The sequence below is a fragment of the Trichomycterus rosablanca genome, chromosome 16 (genome assembly GCF_030014385.1).
Source record: "Trichomycterus rosablanca isolate fTriRos1 chromosome 16, fTriRos1.hap1, whole genome shotgun sequence".
Taxonomy (NCBI): Eukaryota; Metazoa; Chordata; class Actinopteri; order Siluriformes; family Trichomycteridae; genus Trichomycterus; species Trichomycterus rosablanca.
Genome location: NC_086003.1, coordinates 8,331,953 through 8,354,573, shown reverse-complemented (window position 1 = coordinate 8,354,573; position 22,621 = coordinate 8,331,953). Strand labels below are relative to the sequence as shown.

Below are 22,621 nucleotides of genomic sequence, written 5' to 3'. Positions count from 1 at the left end.
AAATGCTAAACCTCTCTTAATTATTACTGCTCATAAGTTCACTCCACTAATTAAGAAGCATAAGGAAACGATGTTTTTTTTTTTTTTTTTTAATGTTTTTAATTGTATTTCAGTGTTTTTATATTATATTTGTGGTATTTTTAGTATATGTGTCAAAAACAACCTCATTATTTTACATTAGCCTAAAATATATGCAGTTCCAAGGGACCATGAAACGCATTAACAGGTTTCCCATACATCCTTATGGGACAAAATACCTTAAAACTCAACACTTTTTAAACTTAATGCCACTCCCAGAACCAATTGACATTGACTTTTAAGGTACCACTGTATATACAATTATAATAAGCTTGGAGACTCCTGGTCAGCTTCTGTTTTACTTTCTTGGTGCACAATTTTTCTTTTTCTCCTGATTTCCTAGATTTTGCATATCCTGCCCACCTCTGCACTACAGGGCACACAGACAGACCTGCTGAGTCACAAACAAATAGACAGGTGGTGTTCTGCCACTGCTTTGCATAGCCATGTTACATTTGCACTTGGCTAGGAAACCCCAGCACACACACACGCATACAGACTGTACACCGATCAGCCATAACATTAAAACCACCTCCTTGTTTCTAAACTCACTGTCCATTTTATCAGCTCCACTTACCATATAGGAGCACTTTGTAGTTTGTTTCTCTACGTTCCTTTTTAGCCTCCATTCACCCTGTTCTTCACTGGTTAGGACCCCCACAGGACCACTACAGAGCAGGTATTATTCAGGTGGTGGATCATTCTCAGCACTGCAGCGACACTGACGTGGTGGTGGTGTGTTAGTGTGTGTTGTGCCGGTATGAGTGGATCAGACACAGCGCTGCTGGAGTTTTTAAACACCGTGTCCACTCACTGTCCACTCTATTAGACACTCCTACCTAGTTGGTCCACCTTGTAGATGTAAAGTCAGAGACGATGGCTCATCTATTGCTGCTGTTTGAGTTGGTCATCTTCTAGACCTTCATCAGTGGTCACAGGACGCTGCCCTTGGGGCGTTGTTGGCTGGATATTTTTGGTTGGTGGACTATTCTCAGTCCAGCAGTAACAGTAAGGTGTTTAAAAACTCCAGCAGCGCTGTTGTGTCTGATCCACTCATACCAGCACAACACACACTAACACACCACCAGCATGTCAGTGTCACTGCAGTGCTGAGAATGATCTACCACCTAAATAATACCTACTGTGTCGTGGTCCTGGAAGAGTCCTGACCATTGAAGAACAGCATGAAAGGGGGCTAACAAAGCATGCAGAGAAACAGATGGACTACAGTCAGTAATTGTAGAACTACAAAGTGCTCCTATATGGTAAGTGGAGCTGATAAAATGGACAGTAAGTGTAAAAACAAGGAGGTGGTTGATCGGTGTATGACCAAAGGTTTGTAGTGTGTGTGTGTGCGCTGGGGTTTCGTAGCCAAGTCAAACAATACCACATTTTGCCTAATGGTATTTAAAAAAAAAAATCAGTAAATGCAAACAGTAGGAGGTGTACAAGACGAAAAAGAGGAAAAGAGAGCTAGAGGAAGGTTGGACAGATGGTAGACGAGTTTGTGTCATCTAAGAAACGGTTAAATATTTATTAAGTATCATGATGTGACTACATTGGCTTCTGCAGCTGCTTCCTTTATGCGTACACCCAGTGGCACACCCAAAGTACACAGATGACAATTACCAGTTGTTATTTGGAAGAAGGTTCATGCTGAATTTTGCTTAATAAATGTGCATCAAAATGTATGTAACTGTACTAATAACCATAGCGACCATAGAGTAATAATTATGACTAAATCGTCTCTACAAGACAAAATTTGATTATTTCTATTAGTTTTTTGTGAGATGAATAAACACATTAGCTCATTTCCAGTACTGGTTGCAACAAAGTGCAAAAATGAAAGACGTAACTGGCTATTGAAAGCAATTAGTAATTATCTAAATGGACATACAAATTTATTTATTTTATTTATTAGGATTTTAACATCATGTTTTACACTTTGGTTACATTCATGACAGAACAGGCAGTTACTCATCACACAAGATTCATCAGTTCACAAGTTTTAATGTCAAACACAGTCATGGACATTCACCTCACTCTTTGAACTGTGGGAGGAAACCGGAGCACCCGGAGGAAACCCACACAGACACGGGGAGAACAAACTCCACACAGAAAGGACCCGGACCGCCCCACCAGGGGATCGAAGGGCAGCACGGTGGCTAAGTGGGTAGCACTGTCGCCTCACAGCAAGAAGGTCCTGAGTTTGATCCCCAGGTGGGACGGTCCGGGTCCTTTCTGTGTGGAGTTTGCATGTTCTCCCTGTGGGTTTCCTCCGGGAGCTCTGGTTTCCTCCCACAGTCCAAAGACATGAAAGTGAGGTGAATTGGATACACTAAATTGTCCATGACTGTGTTTGATATAACCTTGTGTACTGATGAATCTTGTGTAATGAGTAACTACCGTTCTTGTCATGAACGTACCCAAAGTGTAAAACATAAGGTTAAAATCCCAATAAACAAACAAACAAACCAGGGGATCGAACCCAGGACCTTCCTCTCGTGAGCCACCGTGCCGCTGGGAATACAAAGTCTAGTTGCATGTTTAAATCAGGGTTTTTCAGACGTTTTTTCAAACGTCCCACATTCTGTCCATGATTTGTACTGTGACCCAGGCAACACAAACAATGCATCAAAACCAAACACAAAACGAAATATACTTCATGAATAAAAATGGTGGCAATCTGGTCCTACTGTGGTTTACAAGATGTAATGTAAAGCTTGTCATTTTGTCCCAGTTAAGTGCATTCAGTTTGTTTTCCGCTGCTGGAGGATCCCTGAATGCAGTCGAGGAGGGTATATTGCTGCTCATGCGTCCTCCGACCTGCGTGCAGCCCTTAGCAGAACCCTTTTTCACCCATGCACTCTGCACAGGCGCCTCTCTATCTGCGTTTGAAGACCCCACCCACACAGTCCGGTCATTCCGCCCTAGCAGAACCGCTAGATGGCGCTCAGCCGACCGGTGGCAAAGCCAAGTTCAGATCCGAGGAGTTCAGAACCGAGGAGTTCAGAACCGAAGTGTTCAGAACCCATTTTTTTGGCTCGTGACCCACCCAGGGTTTTAAAAACCCTGATTTAAATGATGTATGGTTTTACATTAAAAATTTTAAATTATGAGTCAATTACACAATAATACACAAGTTAGTTTTTGTTTTAAATCAAATAAACTATTTCATTGTAAAAAAAAATGATGCAAGTAAGTGAAGCTAAAAATATCTAAAAAAAAAAATGTAGAAACATGGTTTAACTTTAATCTAAAAGCTGGATACGATGGTGTAGAACCTGTTAATGTATTCTATATTAAATTTATTTACTAGTTACTGTGGCAGACTCAGCCTAGACGGGTGTACAAAGTGATGATTTATACATTTTGGCATACATGTAGGACTTGATTTATAGTTCTCTCAGTCAAATGAACTGCACTGATATTGTCTGTATACAGTTTGGAATGTGTCCCCAGTGTGTTTCACCCAGGTTCCACCAAAAACTGGCTACTGTGTTTGTTCTGAAACACTGACGATAATCCAGGCGCTGATGATGATGATGACCCTGTAGACCAGGGCTGTATTTGCTCTGACCTGCCCTCTAGTGGACATGGTTTTTAATTTTGGACTAAAGTGTACGTAAGACTAGACAGGTTGGATGGTGAGGTGAGGTGATACTACTAGGACAGTGGGTCCAATGTTCCTGTCTTTTGTTTTAGTTTCCTTCTGATATTTTACAGGTGTCGCTCTTTACCTGTCTTGCTCTCTGAAACCCCCCAACACATCCGCCCCCAACACACACCCACACAGGTGTTAAACAAAGCCTGCCTTGATTGCTGTGTTCCTAAGACACAGACTGGTCATTTATCTGAGGGTTGATATGCACGAAAGGGGGTAGGGGGAGTGAATGTGTGTGAATGGAATAACAAAAGTGCATGTGACAATGAATTCTGATACAAGCATAGTTCTAAATACACCAAAAAGCAAGCACACACACACACACACACACACACACACACACATTTTACTAGATTACCTTTAAGATCCCTTTAAGTCTGGAATTTAGCCTAGTCATTGGTTTAGTAATTGAATACATGTAAGTGTTGCCGGAGCCAGCCGTGTATCTTACACCCGAAATTGGGCTGTGTTCCAAACTTCAACCTAGTGTGCCACCTATAGTCTAGTTACAAAATATGAAGCACAAAATCTACAGATTAAGATTTAGCCAGGGTGGGTAGCACTGTTGCCTCACAGCAAGAAGGTCCTGGGTTCGATCCCTAGACGGGGCGGTCCGGGTCCTTTCTGTGTGGAGTTTGCATGTTCTCCCCGTGTCTGCGTGGGTTTCCTCTGGGAGCTCCGGTTTCCTCCAACAGTCCAAAAACATGCAGTCAGGTTAATTGGAGACACTGAATTGCCCTATAGGTGAGTGTGTGTGTGTGTGTGTGTGTGTGTTTGCCCTGTGATGGACTGGCGCCACGTCCAGGGTGTTACTGTGTGCTTTGCGCCCATTGAAAACATAGATAGGCTCCAGCACCCCAACCCTAATTGGATAAGCGGTTAAAAAAGTGTGAGTGAGTGAGATTTAGCCAGGAATCCATTCATTCATTTATTAATGTGTGTGTGTGTTAATTAAGGTCAATCTGTCATAGCCATAAATGTAAGATTACTATTAAGTATGTAACAGAATTTGGCAGCTAACATTATAAATATTGAGATTTGCATTAGAGCTAAGTGCTGTGCTTTTACCCATGAAAAGGGCTTAAAATAAAAAAAACAGTGTATTAAAAACAATTTGCAAAGATGTTTTGAGGCTTTACTGCAATTAATATAAGCACTATAAACCTTAAAAAGTGTCCTTTCATTGACAAAACAATCTTGCTATCAAATCAACATCGAACATAAGAATAGGAGAAATTTGATCTATGTAGAAATAGGTAGAGGTACACTATATTGCCAGAAGTATTGCCTTCACACGTCTGCCTTCACACGCATATGAACTTGAGTGACGTCCCATTCTTAATCCATAAGGTTTAATATGATGTCGGCCCACCCTTTGCAGCTATAACAGCTTCTGGGAAGGCTTTCCACAAGGTTTAGGAGTGTGTTTATGGGAATTTTTGACCGTTCTTCCAGAAGCGCATTTGTGAGGTCAGACACTGATGTTGGATGAGAAGGCCTGGCTCACAGTCTCCGCTCTAATTCATCCCAAAGGTGTTCTCTCGGGTTGAGGTCAGGACTCTGTGCAGGCCAGTCAAGTTCTTCCACACCAAACTTGCTCATCCATGTCTTTATGGACCTTGCTTTGTGCACTGGTGCACAGTCATGTTGGAACAGGAAGGGGCCATCCCCAAACTGTTCCCACAAACTTGGGAGCATGAAATTGTTTAAAATCTCCTGGTATGCTGAAGCATTAAGAGTTCCTTTCACTGGAACTAAGGGGCCGAGCCCAACTCCTGAAAAACAGCCCCACAGTCAGTTAGATAAACTGATTCAACCGAGGGGTTTAGTAGAGGAAAAATGGCTGCCTGAAGAAAGCGGAAGCAAAATCTGTATGTTTACAAGCAAAGTCAAGAACGACAAAATAGAGGGCTATCTCAAAGTATGTAAAGATGCAACACCTGCCATCTACCGTAATAACTGAGCTGTTTTTTATGTAGCCCCAGAATCAGCTGCACCATATTCGCTTCTGGGATTTGTAGTTCACTTGGTACTACAGTAGGTCAATTTAAGCTTCCCACGATGAGAGGAAGCAGAGGATAGTAATCAACCTGTGACGGATATAATAAGCAAAACATCTAGAGGACACTTAGGTGGTACTGCAGTAAAACAACCAAGCACACCAGAGCTCACATGTCGAACTCGTGAAGGTGCTAGTAAATAGAACTATAATAATAAAAACCAGTGATGGAGTAAATCATTTAGTCCCCAAGTTTTTACATTAACAGATCATGTAAACATCATTTATTTATTCATTATCAGCAACTGCTTGATCCTGCTCAGGGACGTAGATCCAGTGCCCACTGAAAATACTGGATTCAAAGCACTTCACACAGATTGTGATTGGAGACGAGGTTCAGACTCGGGTTCCCAGAGCCCTGACGCAATGCAGCCCTAGCATGAATTCAATCTTTGTGAAGCCCATGACGCAGTTTTTGTTAACAATGGGTCACAGAGGTGCTCATTAAACTCGATTTTAAACATTGTGTTTATTGTTGTGGTACTTTGGAGTGTTTAGTTGTATAAAATGACCTGCTCTTCCACTTAATGAGCTCAACTTGCAACCACTGTTCTTTTTTCTTCTTTGTTTTATCACATACACCGATCAAGCATGAAAATATTATGTTGGTCCCCTTTTTGCTGCCAAAACAGCCCTGACTTGTCGAGGCATGAAGTCTGACACCTTTCTATCAGAACCAGCATTAACTTCTTCAGCAGTTTGAGCTACAGTAGCTCGTCTGTTGGATCGGACCAGCCTTCGCTCCCCACGTGCATCAATGAGCCTTGGCCGCCCATGACCCTGTCGCCGGTTTACCACGTTCCTTCCTTGGAACACTTTTGATAAACACTGACCACTGCAGACCGGGAACACCCCACAAGAGCTGCAGTTTTGGAGATGCTCTGACCCAGTCGTCTAGTCATCACAATTTGCTTCTTGTCAAGCTCGCTCAAATCTTTACGCTTGCCCATTTTTCCTGCTTCTAACACATCAACTTTGACACATCAATGTTCAATAATATATCCTACCTACCTAATATATCCCACCCACTAACAGGTGCCGTGATGAAGAGATAATCAGTGTTATTCACTTCACCTGTCAGTGCTCATCATGTTATGCCTGGTCGGTGTATATACATGTTCCAGTTCTTGTAACTAATGCACCAGCAATCTGGCCTTACAGGTACTCTGTTAGTTGCCTCTGTTAGTTGCCTTATGCCTTATGTATGCCTATAAACGAACCTTTATCCATTCAGAAAAAATAACCAAAAGACAGTCTATAAATTGCTACAGGGAGGGGACATCATTTGTGTCCATAGACGCCATTTGCACTAGGGCTCATTCACATGAGAAGCGTTTTGCGCTTTGCACAACGCGAGCCTCGGCGCAAACTGCCGATTTGCTCACCGCTTGGGTTGAGTGGCGCAGTAAAACGTCATCAAAGTGCGTATATAATAATAATAATAGGTTACATTTATATAGCGCCTTTAACCAAGCTCAAGGAAGCTTTACAGAGAAAATTATATACAGAAAATAAAGGACAAACAAAAAGAAATGTATACTATATTGCCAAAAGTATTCACTCACCCATCCAAATAATTGAATTCAGGTGTTCCAATCACTTCCATGACCACAGGTGTATAAAACCAAGCACCTAGACATGCAGACTGCTTCTACAAACATTGAAAGAATGGGTCGCTCTCAGGAGCTCAGTGAATTCCAGCGTGGTACCGTGATAGGATGCCACCTGTGCAACAAGTCCAGTCATTAATTTCCTCACTACTAAATATTCCACAGTCAACTGTTGGGAATGGCAGCAACTCAGCCACGAAGTGGTAGGCCACATAAATGGCAGAGCGGGGTTAGCGGATGCTGAGGCACATAGTGCGCAGAGGTCACCAACTTTCTTCAGATTAGCTCAAGAACAGTGCGTAGAGAGCTTCATGGAATGGGTTTCCATGGCCGAGCAGCTGCATCAAAGCCTTACAGCACCAAGCACAATGCAAGAGACGTGTTCTCTGGAGTGACGAATCACGTTTCTCCGTCTGGCAATCCGATGGACGAGTCTGGGTTTGGCGGTTGCCAGGAGAACGGTACGTGTCTGACTGCATTGTGCCAAGTGTAAAGTTTGGTGGAGGGGGGATTATGGTGTGGGGTTGCTTTTCAGGAGTCGGGTTCGGCCCCTTAGTTACTAAGAGATTTGGATTGGACAATTTCATGCTCCCAAGTTTGTGGGAACAGTTTGGGGATGGCCCCTTCCTGTTCCAACATGACTGCACACCAGTGCACAAAGCAAAGTCCATAAAGACATGGATGAGCGAGTTTGGTGTGGAAGAACTCGACTGGCCTGCACAGAGTCCTGACCTCAACCCAATAGAACAGCTTTGGGATGAATTAGAGCGGAGACTGTGAGCCAGGCCTTCTCGTCCAACATCAGTGTCTGACCTCACAGATGCGCTTCTGGAAGAATGGTCAAAAAATTCCATAAACACACTCCTAAACCTTGTGGAAAGCCTTCCCAGAAGAGTTGAAGCTGTTATAGCTGCAAAGGGTGGGCCGACATCATATTAAACCCTATGGATTAAGAATGGGACGTCACTCAAGTTTGTGTGTGAAGGCAGACGAGCGAATACTTTTGGCAATATAGTGTATGTATATAAAAAGGGGCAATCATACCTAGGACAAATGTTCAGCAAAGAGATGAGTTTAAGAAGAGATTTGAAATGAGAAAGGGAGGAAGAGGAGCGGAGAGTAGGAGGCAGAGAATTCCAGAGGTGAGGGGAAGCACAGCTGAAAGACCGGCCACCCATAGTGGACAGCCTGATCCTGGGCACCGCCAGAAGATTGGAGCCAGAGGACCTAAGACTGCGTGAGGGGGTGGGATGTTTAAGTAAATGGGATAAATAGACCGGGGCAGAGCCATGAAGAGCTTTGATAGTAAGTACCAGTATTATACCAGTAGCCAGTGTAATTTTGCCAGAACAGGAGTAATACGGTCACATTTTTTGAAAAATTCAAAATCCGAGCAGCAGCGTATTGGATGTGTTGAAGGGGGTGGAGGGTTTTGGCAAAAAGCCCATAAAGGAGTGAATTACAGTAGTCGAGAGCCGGGAGGTGACTGATGTATGAACCAAAGTCTCAGCAACATCTTGAGAAAGAAGAGGACGTAGACGTATATGAGACGAATCTGCATTTGTGTGGATTGGAATAACCATCAAATTCAATCTGAAAGTGTCCACATGTATCTGTGTTTAGCTGGATTTTCCTCCTGTTTCACTTTTAAACTTGTGTTATGGCTCGGGGTGCTGAGAAATTGTAAGAATCAGCTTTTCCAAGAGTCTAAAACAGGTTTAATGTACTAAAGGAACGACATAGAAACACTAATCCTCTCCTAATTATTACTGCTCATAAGTTCTTTCCACTAATGAAATTGCTCAGTTGTTGTTTTAATACAATAAGCTAAGTTTTGTTTACGTTGAGCGTTGTTCGTGCTGCCTTAGTCGCTTTTACTATGTCATATCAAACAGTTCGTCTCGTTGGAGGCACTTTGAAAAGGTCAGCAGCAGACTGGGACAAAGTTCAATCAGGTGAACTTTCAGCACCACGGCAAGCACAAAAAACGCTCAGGGAAGTGCAGCGACAAGCTAAGCAGCACTGCCACACTCCATCGGAAACACTCCCACAACCAGCACAGAAGCAGTTTTGCCGCTTCTCATGTGATTACGCCTTTATTGATCGGTATGGGCCAGCAGCAATGGCCTACGGATAAATATGTAGGGAGTTCCTCCACAAAACACCATTGGGACAAAGGTATTAGAACACGCTGCTCATGTGGTATGCGGTAAAACGCCATCCATCTGGGTGGGCGGCTATATGAACAACGATTGGCCTGTTGTTCATACAGTGTGGGGGATCGGGACTCTCTTATGGCTGATGCAGTTATGACCTCTGCTGTCTGATTGATGGCGCCTGCACATCAATCGGGGAAAGAGTGCGTTGATCAGGGTGTGGCTCTCCGTACACAAAGCTGATCCGCATATGAACTTTACTACTCTGCTACTGCACATGTGCACACCTTAATCATTGAATTCAGGTGTTTCATTCTGCCCTATTGCCACAGGTGTATAAATTAAGCTCCTTGTACTGTACTGTAATTCGTAAATTTTTTCCCTTCTAGATATTCCATGTTCAACTATAAGTAGTATTATTGAAAAGTGGAAGCCTTTAGGAACCACAGCAACTCAGCCGTGACGTGTCCGACCAAGTGATGTTACAGAGAGGGGTTGCTGAGTGCTGACTCATTACTTACCATGTTTGTATTTCTCAGTGTAGGTGTCTGTTCTTACCTGCGTATGGTGAGCTGGAGTGTTTTGTAAGATCCTTTGACCAGAGAAATGGCTTCTTGTCTGAACCCACTCAGCTCAATGCCGTTAATGATAATCACCTCATCCCCTGCCAGCAGGGGGCACTGCAGAGAGTCAGCTTTCCCACCATCCTCTACCTGCAAACACAAAGTAGATGAAAATTTACATACAAAAAGCTTATAATATACTGTATTGGAACTAGTCTTAAGCTATAAATATATTAGGTATATCCGTTATACAACCCCAAATCAGAAAAAGTTAGGACAGCATGGAAAATGCAAATAATAAAAAACACAGAGTTTCTTACATTTACTTTGACTTTTATTTCACTGCAGACAGTATGTACCTGAGATATTTCATGTTTTGTCTGATCAACTTCATTTCATTTATTAATAAACAATACGGGGTCATCATTGTCCAGTACCGTACTGCCTTTGTAATGTGTGCAGCATGTGGTTTTGCATCGTCTTGTTGAAAAATGCATGGACGTCCCTGGAAAAGATGACGTCTTGAAGGCTGCATATGTTGCTCTAAGATTTTTTCTGCATTAATGCTGCCATCACAGAAGTGTAAATGACCTTTGCCAAGGGCACTGACACAGCCCCGTACCATGACAGACCCTGGCTTTTGGACTCGTTCCTGATAACAGTCTGGACGGTCCTTTTCGTCTTTGGTTCGGAGCACACTGTGTCCATTTTTTTCCAAAAAAAGACCTGGAATGCTGATTCATCTGACCACAATACACGTTTCCACTGTGTGATGGTCCATCCTAGATGCCTCCGAGCCCAGAGAAGTCGACGCTGCTTCTGGACATGGTTAACATAAGGCTTCTTTTTTGCACAGTAAAGTTTTAAGTGGCATTTGTGCATGTAACTCTGTATTATAGTGCTCAACAAAGGTTTGCCAAAGTAATCCCTCACCCATGTGGTTATATCAGCTATTGTTGAGTGGAGGTTCTTGATGCAGTGCCGTCTGAGTGATCGAAGATCACGGGTGTTCGGCTTAAGTCCTTTACGCACTGATATTCCTCCCGATTCCTTGAACGGTTTAATGATATTAAACATCAGACCTGGTCTCTTTCTTCTTGCTTTTGTAACTAACTCAGAAGTAATACCTAATTCAAAGCTGCCTCCTACAGATAAAAGAGTGAAGATGATTCCTTCCTTTACGCTGACACCACAATATGTTAGTTTAGCCATAATCTTAGTAATCAGTTTAGTCTATGTATATTGCAGCCTTGTTTAGCATAAGCTTCTTTAGCACTGAGAGTGTCAAATGATTTATCACTTATCACTAGCATTAGAACCGTTATTAGCATTAGCTATTCACCGCCGTCATGTTAGCTTATCTTTAGTATTTCTATTTTCAACATGTCAAATCTGTTCCCCACTTGAGCTGCCACCGTCAGCTTTAAGAGTTGTTATTAGTACGTGAGGAAAAAAAATCACAGAACCAGTTGCTTAGCTGCAATGCAATAATTCACTCAAGCTTAGTAAACAGGTCCACTGAGTGCAAAAGCATGTAGTGTGTCAAAATCCTCAGCCCTCGATTACAACGCCCACCTCTAACTTCTAAACTGCCTAAGGACCTAAAAAGCCTAAGGATTAAAGTCTAGGGTAAATAGTACTTAGTTTTAGAATTGGGCTATTTTGTTAATAGTGAAGGATTAAGAAAAGGTGGTGTGTGGAAAGGCAGCGTGTTTGTGGATCATAAAACAGCCTTTTGGAGGGAGTCATATTTTCTTTCGTTAAAGGCTTATGCTGTCACATACCATTACAAGATCAGAGTTATGAGAGCAGTTAGTTGTAACCGGTTACTCCTTAAATTCTATGCTGAATGCTGAATGAACTCTTGGTTTGTCTATGAGTCAGTAAAACACTAATTAAAAAAATATCAAAGTCTAAAATTATTCATTATTAATTTTAGAATTAATTAATTAATTTATTATTAATTTTTAATTTTAGAATTAATTAATTTTTTTTATATTAATTTTAGAATTTATTTATTTATTTATCATTAATTTTAGAATTTATTTATGTATTTATTAATTATTAATTTTAGAATAATAAATTTATTTATTAATTATTAATTTTAGAATTAATTTTTAATTATTTTATTTTATTTATTTATTTTCTATTTTATTTATGCATTTTCTCCCAATTTAGCATAGTCAATTTGTCTTCTGCTGCTGGGGGATCCCTGATTGCAGTCAAGGTGGGTATATTTCTGCTCACGCCTCCTCCGACCTGCGCGCAGCCCTTAGCGAAACTCCTTTTCGCCCATGCATTGTGCACAGATGCCCCTCTATCTGCCAAGCGTTTGAAGACCCCACCCACGTTGTCCAGTCACCCCACCCACATAGTCCGGTCATCCCGCCCTAGCAGAAACGTGTCCGCAGCAGTCACTGCCATTTATGCCCGCTAGATTATAACTGAATTATTTTAATAAAAGTCAAAGTTGAATTATGGAGCACTCTCAGTGCTGAGAATGATCCACCACCTAAATAATACCTACACTATAGTGGTCCTGTGGGGGTCCTGACCATTAAAGAACAGCATGAAAGGGGGCTAACAAAGCATGCAGAGAAACATAAACTACAGTTAGTAATTGTAGAACTACAAAGTGCTCCTACCTGGTAAGTGGAGCTGATAAAACGGACAGTGAGTGTAGAAACAAGGAGGTGGTTTTAATGTTATGGCTGATCAGTGTATGGAATAAGTCCTCATTATGAGCTTGTAGAGCATTCCATTCGAATATACTGTGGGAATTTGTGCCCATTTTGAGACAGAAATAAAAACTTTTGTGATGAAGGGACAACTATGGTGAAGAAAGGTCTGCTTTACAATTAATATACAATTTTTAGAATTGTCAATGGGGATGAAATTAGCGTTTAGGGACACAGTCATGCAGTAACAGAATAGAGTATTTCCCAAACTATTACATTATTACTTGTTAGCAATGGGTGTAACTAAAACACCTGGACTTAATAATCACAAGGGGTGTCCACATACTTTATATATGGCCATAATTTATATATGGTGAATCTTAAGAAGCTGGTTTCAGATTTTCAGTTATGTCTTAGTATCAATGGCACCTCGCTTCACTCCTCAACTGGCTTATCTTTAAGAGCCTATTGACAGCGTGCACTCAGGAAGCATCACGGGTGAAACTGTCCCACCAGGAAACAAAGTATGTGACATTTACACTGACCTTAATGGAAGTGCATTTGGTAAAAGCTTCTATGACCTACAGACTCTCAGACTGAAAGAGCATCTGAGCAGTGATAAACACACAGATAAGTACTGGGCTTTATCTACAGTTTGGGAGAAAAAGCCTCTTTAAAAGGGCTTTTACAGAGAGATTGTAATTCAGCAAAATATATAATGGTGCGTGAGTGCTTGTACATTGAGGGGAGAGTGGTCTTGGGGTCATGGGGTCTTTTTGTTTATTTTGTTCCGGGGTCCTTGGATACCATAACATTAAAACCACCTCCTTGTTTCTACACTCACTGTCCATTTTATCAGCTCCACTTACCATATAGAAGCACTTTGTAGTTCTACAATTACTGACTGTAGTCCATCTGTTTCTCTACATCCTTTTTTTAACCTCCTTTTACTGTTTTTCAATGATCAGGACCCCCACAGGACCACCACAGAGTAGGTATTATTTGACCATTGAAGAACAGAGTAAAAGGAGGTTAAAAAAGTATGTAGAGAAACAGATGGACTACAGTCAGTAATTGTAGAACTACAAAGTGCTTCTATATGGTAAGTGGAGCAGATAAAATGGACAGTGAGTGTAGAAACAAGGAGGAGTTTTAATGTTATGGCTGAGCGGTTAACTAACCCAGTTAGCCCAGTTAACAGTAACGAATGAGGCACATTCCTTATTACAGAAGGGTGTGATTTGGGACACAGCATCTTCATCAGCCAATCATTCGAAATGTATGCAGGGAAGGAAACTGCCTCACAAAATACTGACTTGTTTATCTGTACTCAGACTCTCCAAAATCATTTCCGCCGAGATTCTAAACTCCTCGGTTCGAAACACGGCGTTGCCACCGGTCGGCTGGGCGCCATCTAGCGGGCATAATCAGCAGTGCCTGCAGCAGATACAATTTAGCCACCTTATCTGCTAGGGTGGGACGACCAGACTGTGTGGGTGGGATCTTCATAAGCTGTGTAAGGATCCTGATTGGCGGAAGAGACGCCTGTGCAGCGACATGCTCTCCTCGGATGCAGTCGGGTATCCCTCAGCAGAGGAAGACAAATTGACTGCGCTAAATCGAGAGGAAAATGGATAAAAAATGCATTAAAAAAAGAACAGTACAGTGCAAACAGGTCACTGATCACTGGGTTTTGAGTATCTGAAGATAAAAGTTGCCACCTAACAGGAAAAGCAGTTTCTCAGTTGTTTATTCATGTCGGCTCTCTCGAAAAACACTCAAACCAGTTCAGACCTGAACTGTAAATGTACTTCTTTCCTGATGTACCTCCTGTTGTGCTCCATTTCCTGTGACATCTTTCCTTTGTTTCCTTTTCCGTTCTGTGGTCATTCATAAAAACCTTTATGCAAGTCTAGTGTAGGTGCTTTGCTAAGATTTCAAGAATGAATAATCAGAATCATGACTAATCAAGATAAGAAAGGTTTTTCGCGTGGTTTTCTTAACAACCCGGGAACAATCCTGTTTTTTTTTTATCAGGACAGGATGTTTTTAGCTATTCAGACAACACACTTAAATATACTGCTAAAGGATTTAGGATTGATAGACACTACAACTTCACTACTAAAATCTTGCTACTGTTTAAGAAGGTCTCGGACACCATGACATGCAGTGATAGTATGGGGTTTCTGGATTTTGTCTTTCTTTTGTGCCTTGTGGTATTGTCAATTTTCTAATAAAATTCTGCCTCCTGAGCTTCAAATGAAAAAATCATAACATTAAAACCACCTCCTTGTTTCTACACTCACTGTTCATTTTATCAGCTCCACTTACCATATAGAAGCACTTTGTAGTTCTACAATTACTGACTGTAGTCCATCTGTTTCTCTACATGCTTTGTTAGCCCCCTTTCATGCTGTTCTTCAATGATGCTGTCCCCTAAATTCGAAATATTTAAAACTCAACGCCCTTTGTTGAAAAACTTGTACCCTTAAACTCAACGTCTACCTTAAACTTGACGGTGCGGTAAAATGTCATCAAAGTGCAAATATGAGACGAATCTGCATTTGTGTGGAATAACCGTCATATCCACTCTAGAAGTGTCGACATGTATCTGTGTTTAGCTGGATTTTCCTCATTGTTTCACTTAAAAACTTGTGTTATTTATGTAAATTGTGAGAATCAGCTTTTCTGAGAGTCTAAAACGCGCATCGTTAAAAAAGCTTAATGTGACAACACAGGAACACTAAACCTCTCTTAATAATTACTGCTCATAAGTTCTCTCTACTAATGAAATTCCTTGGTCGTTGTTTTAATACAATAAGTCCCGAAATAATGGCTGCCTGTGATGTGAATGCACCTTTACTGAACGGAATACAATATTCCAAGATCAAGCATCTCCACTATTGAGAAAATTGTTAATTTTTAACTGTTTTTCGATTGTATTTCAGTGTTTTTTATATTATATTTGTTTTATTTTAGTGTATTAGTGTCAAAAACAACCCCATTATTTTACATTAGCCTAAAATATATGCAGTTTTAGAGTACCATGGAACGCATTAACAGGTTTTCCATACATCCCATACGTTATTGGAAAAAAATACCTTAAAACTCGATGCCTTTTAAACTCGATGCCACTCCCAGAACCGACTGGCATTAAGTTTCAAGGAACCACTGTATTAGATATAAATTTAGTATTGCACGCAGGTTTTTCTTTTTTTGAAGTGTCTATAAATTTTTGGCACTAATTCCAGTCTTCTTTCTGTTCTATCGCACTATCCTGCATTCTGCCCTTGAATTCTCACCTTTCTCACCTGAATTCTCAAACCAGGAATGGCAACATGGAATGTGACGGGGCGGGAGTCCAACACAGACAGAGAAAAAAAGCAGGGGTGTTAGACAGAGGGAGGATACGAGATTACATCGAGAAAAATGGAGAGAAAAAGTGAGAGGATGTGAGAGAAAGAAAACTAGGAGATGCATGAACACACAACCTGAGCCAAACACGTACATCACGTATCTTGAATAATGAGAAACAGCCTCTTAAAATTTTCTGGACCTGGTTCCAAGTGCAGTACATGACTTTCCATTAGCTTTATCTGACAGGCACTGAGAGATATACACTAAGACTAAGTTCACACTGCACGATTTTAGCCCTGGTTTTCCGCTCACCCACAGGTTTTGGAGGTCGCTTACAGATGTGCGCCAGCTCGGAGTCAAATCGGCCTTCGGTCAGAGCTTGAAAATCGGCTCTTGATCTCTGTGTGAATCATGATGTGATTCGAGAGGCTTGCCAATTGCTTGCAGACTCCCGAAAAATATCTGGACCTGTTGGCCACTCCAAATCCTGTAGTGTGAAAAGTGTTGCGACATGGTTCATACTGACACTCCTGGAAGAGTAAAGACCGTGTTGGCCACAGAGAGGGGCAACGTTATATTAATGCCTATACTGTACTTTTAATGCCCATGTTAATGACACTGGGTTGTCCAGAAAGCTCTTGGTCTGGCGTCCACATACTTTTGGCCATAAAGTGTTTCATTCACCTCATGGAATTAACTTTAATTTTATTATTACTAATTAATACAAAGGGGGAAAATGTATACCTAATTCATGGCCATGAAAATCGTGTTTGCCGTGTTGAAGGCCATCACGGGGAAACCCGAGGGAGGAGTTGTAGAAACGTCAACAAGCACGGCTACAGCAAATCATCATTTTTATCAGAACATGTGGGCAAACACACAAGCTTTACAGTATTTGTAACCTTATAATCCATGCCAAACCATACACATCTACAGTATGTTTTCATTGCAAAGGTATTTATTTACTTCCAACCCTCAGAACAGAACAGACAATCCTGATCCACTTCTTCACTCATATTCATGGCCCTACTCAGGTGGCACAGTGGTAAAACACGCTAGCACACCAGAGCTGGGATTCCGAATACATCGTATCGAATCTCAGCTGGGCTGGGAACCTACATGAACGATTGGCTGTTGTTCAAGGGCAGGGTGCCGGAGGGGCCCTCATAACTGATGCAATTACGATCTCTGCTGGCTGATTGATGCCGTCTGCAAAGGGTCGAGGGAAAATGAGGATCATGGTGTGTCTCTCCATACACAAAGCTGATCCACATATGAACTCGCCTCGTGCACGAGAACAGACGCAGTCGGCTACTGCACACATGTCGGCGGGGCGTGTGTTAGTCACTGCTCTTCTAAATTAGGGTGGAGATCAACATCAGTAGCGAGAAAGCGTAATGCAAGAAGGTGATTGGATACAACTAAATTGGGAGGAAAATTGGGGAGGAAATACAGAAAAAAGTTATAATAAAATTAAACTTGAATGCTTAATGTGAATAAAAACAGACACCCAACCAAGATCTTTTTGTACAACCCAGTATCATCAACATGGGCATTAAAAGTATAAACAGACACAGTTCTGCTATGGCGGGATGACCGGACTTTGTGGGTGGGGTCTTCAAACGCTGTGTAAGGACCCTGATTGGCAGATAGAGAGGCGCCTGTGCAGAGTGCATAGGTGAAAAAGGGTTCTGCTAAGGGCTGCGTGCGGGTCCGAGGAGGCGTGAGGAGCAATATACCCACCTCAACAAATTGACTACGCTAAATTAGGAGAAAATGCATAAACAAAACAGAAAAAAAAGGTTTTGAGGTACATGCAGCCCACCTGCCAAGATATTTTTGTACAACACAGTATCATTAACATAGGCATTAAAAATATAAACATTAATATAAAGTTGCCCCTCTTCACAGTTTTCACTCTTGTGTGTGTCTTTAAAAAATGTGTGCCTATTCAGTCAAAATAGCTTTGTGTTGTCAGGAACTGATATTGGAAAAGCAAGTGACATCCCACCTCTGGCCAAAGATCTTCAATAGGATTGAGGTCAGGGCTCTTGGCTTATCACATCCTGGTTATATTACTTGATATAGCAATAATGTTATGACATCATATTTATGACAATAACATGCTATGTAATGGTACAGTCATTTGACACATAATATCTGCACCAAAACAATATGGGTTTGCAGGATACCATGATTCATCCAAATAAACAGAACTGTTTGTTTGGAACTTTGTTCCGCAGTTACACTCTCACCACAATAACACACGTAATAGTTGGTTAAAAGTCCTTCATCCAAATTGTAGCCTTATGTGGTGTAAATAATAATAATGGATAAAAAAGCTGCAATAACAAAGATTGAAACAATGTGATGTGTGTGAAAAATAAAATAAAAGCTAAATGGATAGAATACAATAGAGAGATAAATAGACAGAGAGAAAGAGAGAGACAGAATGTTGGATTTATGCCCGTAGTTATGTTGTTTATGTATTTACATTTACATTTTCAGCATTTAGCAGACGCTTTTATCCAAAGCGACTTACACGATGAGCAATTGAGGGTTAAGGGCCTTGCTCAGGGACCCAACAGTGGCAACTTGGTGGTGGCGGGGCTTGAACCGGCAACCTTCTGTTTACTAGTCCAGTACCTTAACCACTGAGCCATCACTGCATGTAATGCCGGAGTGATTCAGTGAGCTGGAACCTTTAGTCAAAAAGGTTCTAAAGTCAAAGTTTACATACAGTTTTGAGGTACATGTCGCCCAGGTGGCGCAGCGGGATATTCCGCTAGCACACCAGCGCCGAGATTCTGAACTCCTCGGTTCGAAACTCGGCATTGCCACCGGTCGTCTGGGCGCCATTTAGCAGGCATAGTTGGCAGTGCCCGCAGCAGACACAGTTCTGCTAGGGCGGGATGACCGGACTATGTGGGTGAGTTCTTCAAAACGCTGTGTAAGGACCCTGATTGGCAGGTTGAGAGGCGCCTGTGCAGAGTGCATAGGTGAAAAAGGGTTCCGCTAAGGGTTGCGTGCGGGTCGTCGGAAGGCGTGAGAAGCAATATAGCCACCTCGACAAATTGACTACGCTAAATTAGGAGAAAATGCATAAACAAAACAGAAAACAAAGGTTTTGAGGTACATGCAGCCCACCTGCCGTCGTAATTATTTGTTGGCTGGCAAAGAGGACATGGAGTTGCATATGATTGACATGCCAGTTCTTCTTAACTGACAAGCAACTGTGCCTTGTAAATATTTCTAGACAGATGGATGGGATGGATGAATGGGATGGATGAATGGGATGGATGGATAAGATGGATGGGATGGATAGATGGATGAGATAGATGGATGAGATGGATGGATGGGATGGGATGGATGGATGGATGAGATGGATGGGATGGATGGATGGATGAGATGGATGGATGGACGGATGGATAGACGGATGGATAGACGGATGGATGGATGGATGGGATGGATGGGATGAGATGGATGGATGGATGAGATGGATGAGATGGATGGATGGATGAGATAGATGGATGAGATGGATGGATGGGATGGGATAGATGGATGGATGGATGGACGGATGGATAGACGGATGGATGGATGGGATGGATGGATGAGATGGATGGATGGGATGGATGGATGGATGGATAGATGGATGGACGGATGGATAGACGGATGGATGGATGGGATGGATGGATGGGATGAGATGGATGGATGGATGAGATGGATGGATGGATGGATGGGATGGATGGATGGATGGATGGGATGAGATGGATGGGATGGATGGATGAGATAGATGGATGAGATAGATGGATGAGATGGATGGATGGGATGGGATAGATGGATGGATGGATGGACGGATGGATAGACGGATGGATGGATGGGATGGATGGATGGGATGGGATGGGATGGGATGGATGGATGAGATGGATGGATGAGATGGATGGGATGGATGGATGGATGGGATGGATGGATGGATGGATGGGATGAGATGGATGGATGGATGAGATGGATGGATGGGATGGATGGATGGATGGATGGGATGGATGGATGGATACATACATATATACTTTATTGATCCTGAAGGAAATTAAAGCCCCAGTAGCATTATACAGCAATGAAAGTACACACTATAAAAAATTAAAAGTATAAATACGAAATAACAAAAACAACGCAAAGAACAACATACAAATAACATTACCGATATGGAAACTGATGTTTATTGAAACTATTTATTTATTCAGATTTGCCACCTCCTCTGTTGGCAACCTGCTTTCTATTGAAATTGTAATGCCAGGCTCAAGCAGGTCCTGGTCAAATACTACCTAACTGCCCTGGATACCAGCCAATGTTGTGAACCCCCTGATATAGCACACCTCGTGGTTCTGATTAAAATGCTGCTACTTGTCAGTGTTGTATGCGGATTGCTAGTTTGAACCCATGAGGATTAGTGGCCTCACCCTTCTCATTCTATCCTCTCTATGCCTTTCTGTGTTGTACACTGTAGCGGACTTATTCAGTTATTTGATGTTTTAAGTTTACCGTGTGGTCCTTTGTGTGATGACATTACAACATTTCTACATTTGGTTTTCCATTTTGTTAAAAGGCAAAGAGCAAATGTTAATACAGCAATTTTATTTGGAGACGATGTACTGTAGAGAATGCAAAGGCTGGAAGAATGTCAGAACTGTAAAGTTATAGTGAACCTACACTGATCAGATACAGTGCCTTGCAAAAGTATTCAGCCCCCTTGAACTTTTCAACCTTTTGCCACATTTCAGGCTTCAAACATAACGATATGAAATTGTAATTTTTTGTGAAGAATCAACAACAAGTGGGACACAATCGTGAAGTGGAACGAAATTTATTGGATATTTTAAACTTTTTTTAGAAATAAAAAACTGAAAAGTGGGGCGTGCAATATTATTCAGCCCCCTTGCGTTAATACTTTGTAGCGCCACCTTTTGCTGCGATTACAGCTGCAAGTCGCTTGGGGTATGTCTCTATTAGTTTTGCACATCGAGATACTGAAATTTTTGCCCATTCTTCCTTGCAAAACAGCTCGAGCTCAGTGAAGTTGGATGGAGAGCATTTGTGAACAGCAGTTTTCAGCTCTTTCCACAGATTCTCGATGGGATTCAGGTCTGGACTTTGACTTGGCCATTCTAACACCTGGATACGTTTATTTGTGAACCATTCCATTGTAGATTTTGCTTTATGTTTTGGATCATTGTCTTGTTGGAAGATAAATCTCCGTCCCAGTCTCAGGTCTTTTGCAGACTGCAACAGGTTTTCTTCCAGAATGGTCCTGTATTTGGCTCCATCCATCTTCCCATCAATTTTAACCATCTTCCCTGTCCCTGCTGAAGAAAAGCAGGCCCAAACCATGATGCTGCCACCACCATGTTTGACAGTGGGGATGGTGTGTTCAGGGTGATGAGCTGTGTTGCTTTTACGCCAAACATAACGTTTTGCATTGTGGCCAAAAAGTTCGATTTTGGTTTCATCTGACCAGAGCACCTTCTTCCACATGCTTGGTGTGTCTCCCAGGTGACTTTTTATAGATATCTTTGAGAAATGGCTTTCTTCTTGCCACTCTTCCATAAAGGCCAGATTTGTGCAGTGTACGACTGATTGTTGTCCTATGGACAGATTCTCCCACCTCAGCTGTAGATCTCTGCAGTTCATTCAGAGTGATCATGGGCCTCTTGGCTGCATCTCTGATCAGTCTTCTCCTTGTTTGAGCTGAAAGTTTAGAGGGACGGCCGGGTCTTGGTAGATTTGCAGTGGTCTGATACTCCCTTCATTTCAATATGATCGCTTGCACAGTGCTCCTTGAGATGTTTAAAGCTTGGGAAATCTTTTTGTATCCAAATCCGGCTTTAAACTTCTCCACAACAGTATCTCGGACCTGCCTGGTGTGTTCCTTGGTCTTCATGATGCTCTCTGCGCTTTAAACAGAACTCTGAGACTGTCACAGAGCAGGTGCATTTATACGGAGACTTGATTTCACACAGGTGGATTCTATTTATCACCATCAGTCATTTAGGTCAACATTGGATCATTCAGAGATCCTCACTGAACTTCTGGAGTGAGTTTGCTGCACTAAAAGTAAAGGGGCTGAATAATATTGCACGCCCCACTTTTTAGTTTTTTATTTCTAAAAAAAGTTTAAAATATCCAATAAATTTCGTTCCACTTCACGATTGTGTCCCACTTGTTGTTGATTCTTCACAAAAAATTACAATTTCATATCGTTATGTTTGAAGCCTGAAATGTGGCAAAAGGTTGAAAAGTTCAAGGGGGCTGAATACTTTTGCAAGGCACTGTATGACATTAAAACCACCTTCTTGTTTCTACACTCAATGTCCATTTTATCAGCTCCACTTACCATATAAAAGCACTTTGTAGTTCTACAATTACTGACTGTAGTCCATCTGTTTCTCTACATAGTTTTTT

The 22,621-nt window shown here is 41.8% G+C and overlaps 1 protein-coding gene across 1 annotated transcript in view; it reads right to left on the bottom strand.

The window, feature by feature from the left end:
• The window catches only part of shroom3 (shroom family member 3), a 133,469-nt gene that overhangs the window by 84,549 nt on the left and 26,299 nt on the right, over positions 1 to 22,621 (bottom strand). The window contains exon 2 of the mRNA XM_063011244.1: positions 10,126 to 10,280. Coding sequence (XP_062867314.1) covers positions 10,126 to 10,280 — 155 coding nt within the window. The remainder of the gene's footprint in view (positions 1 to 10,125; positions 10,281 to 22,621) is intronic.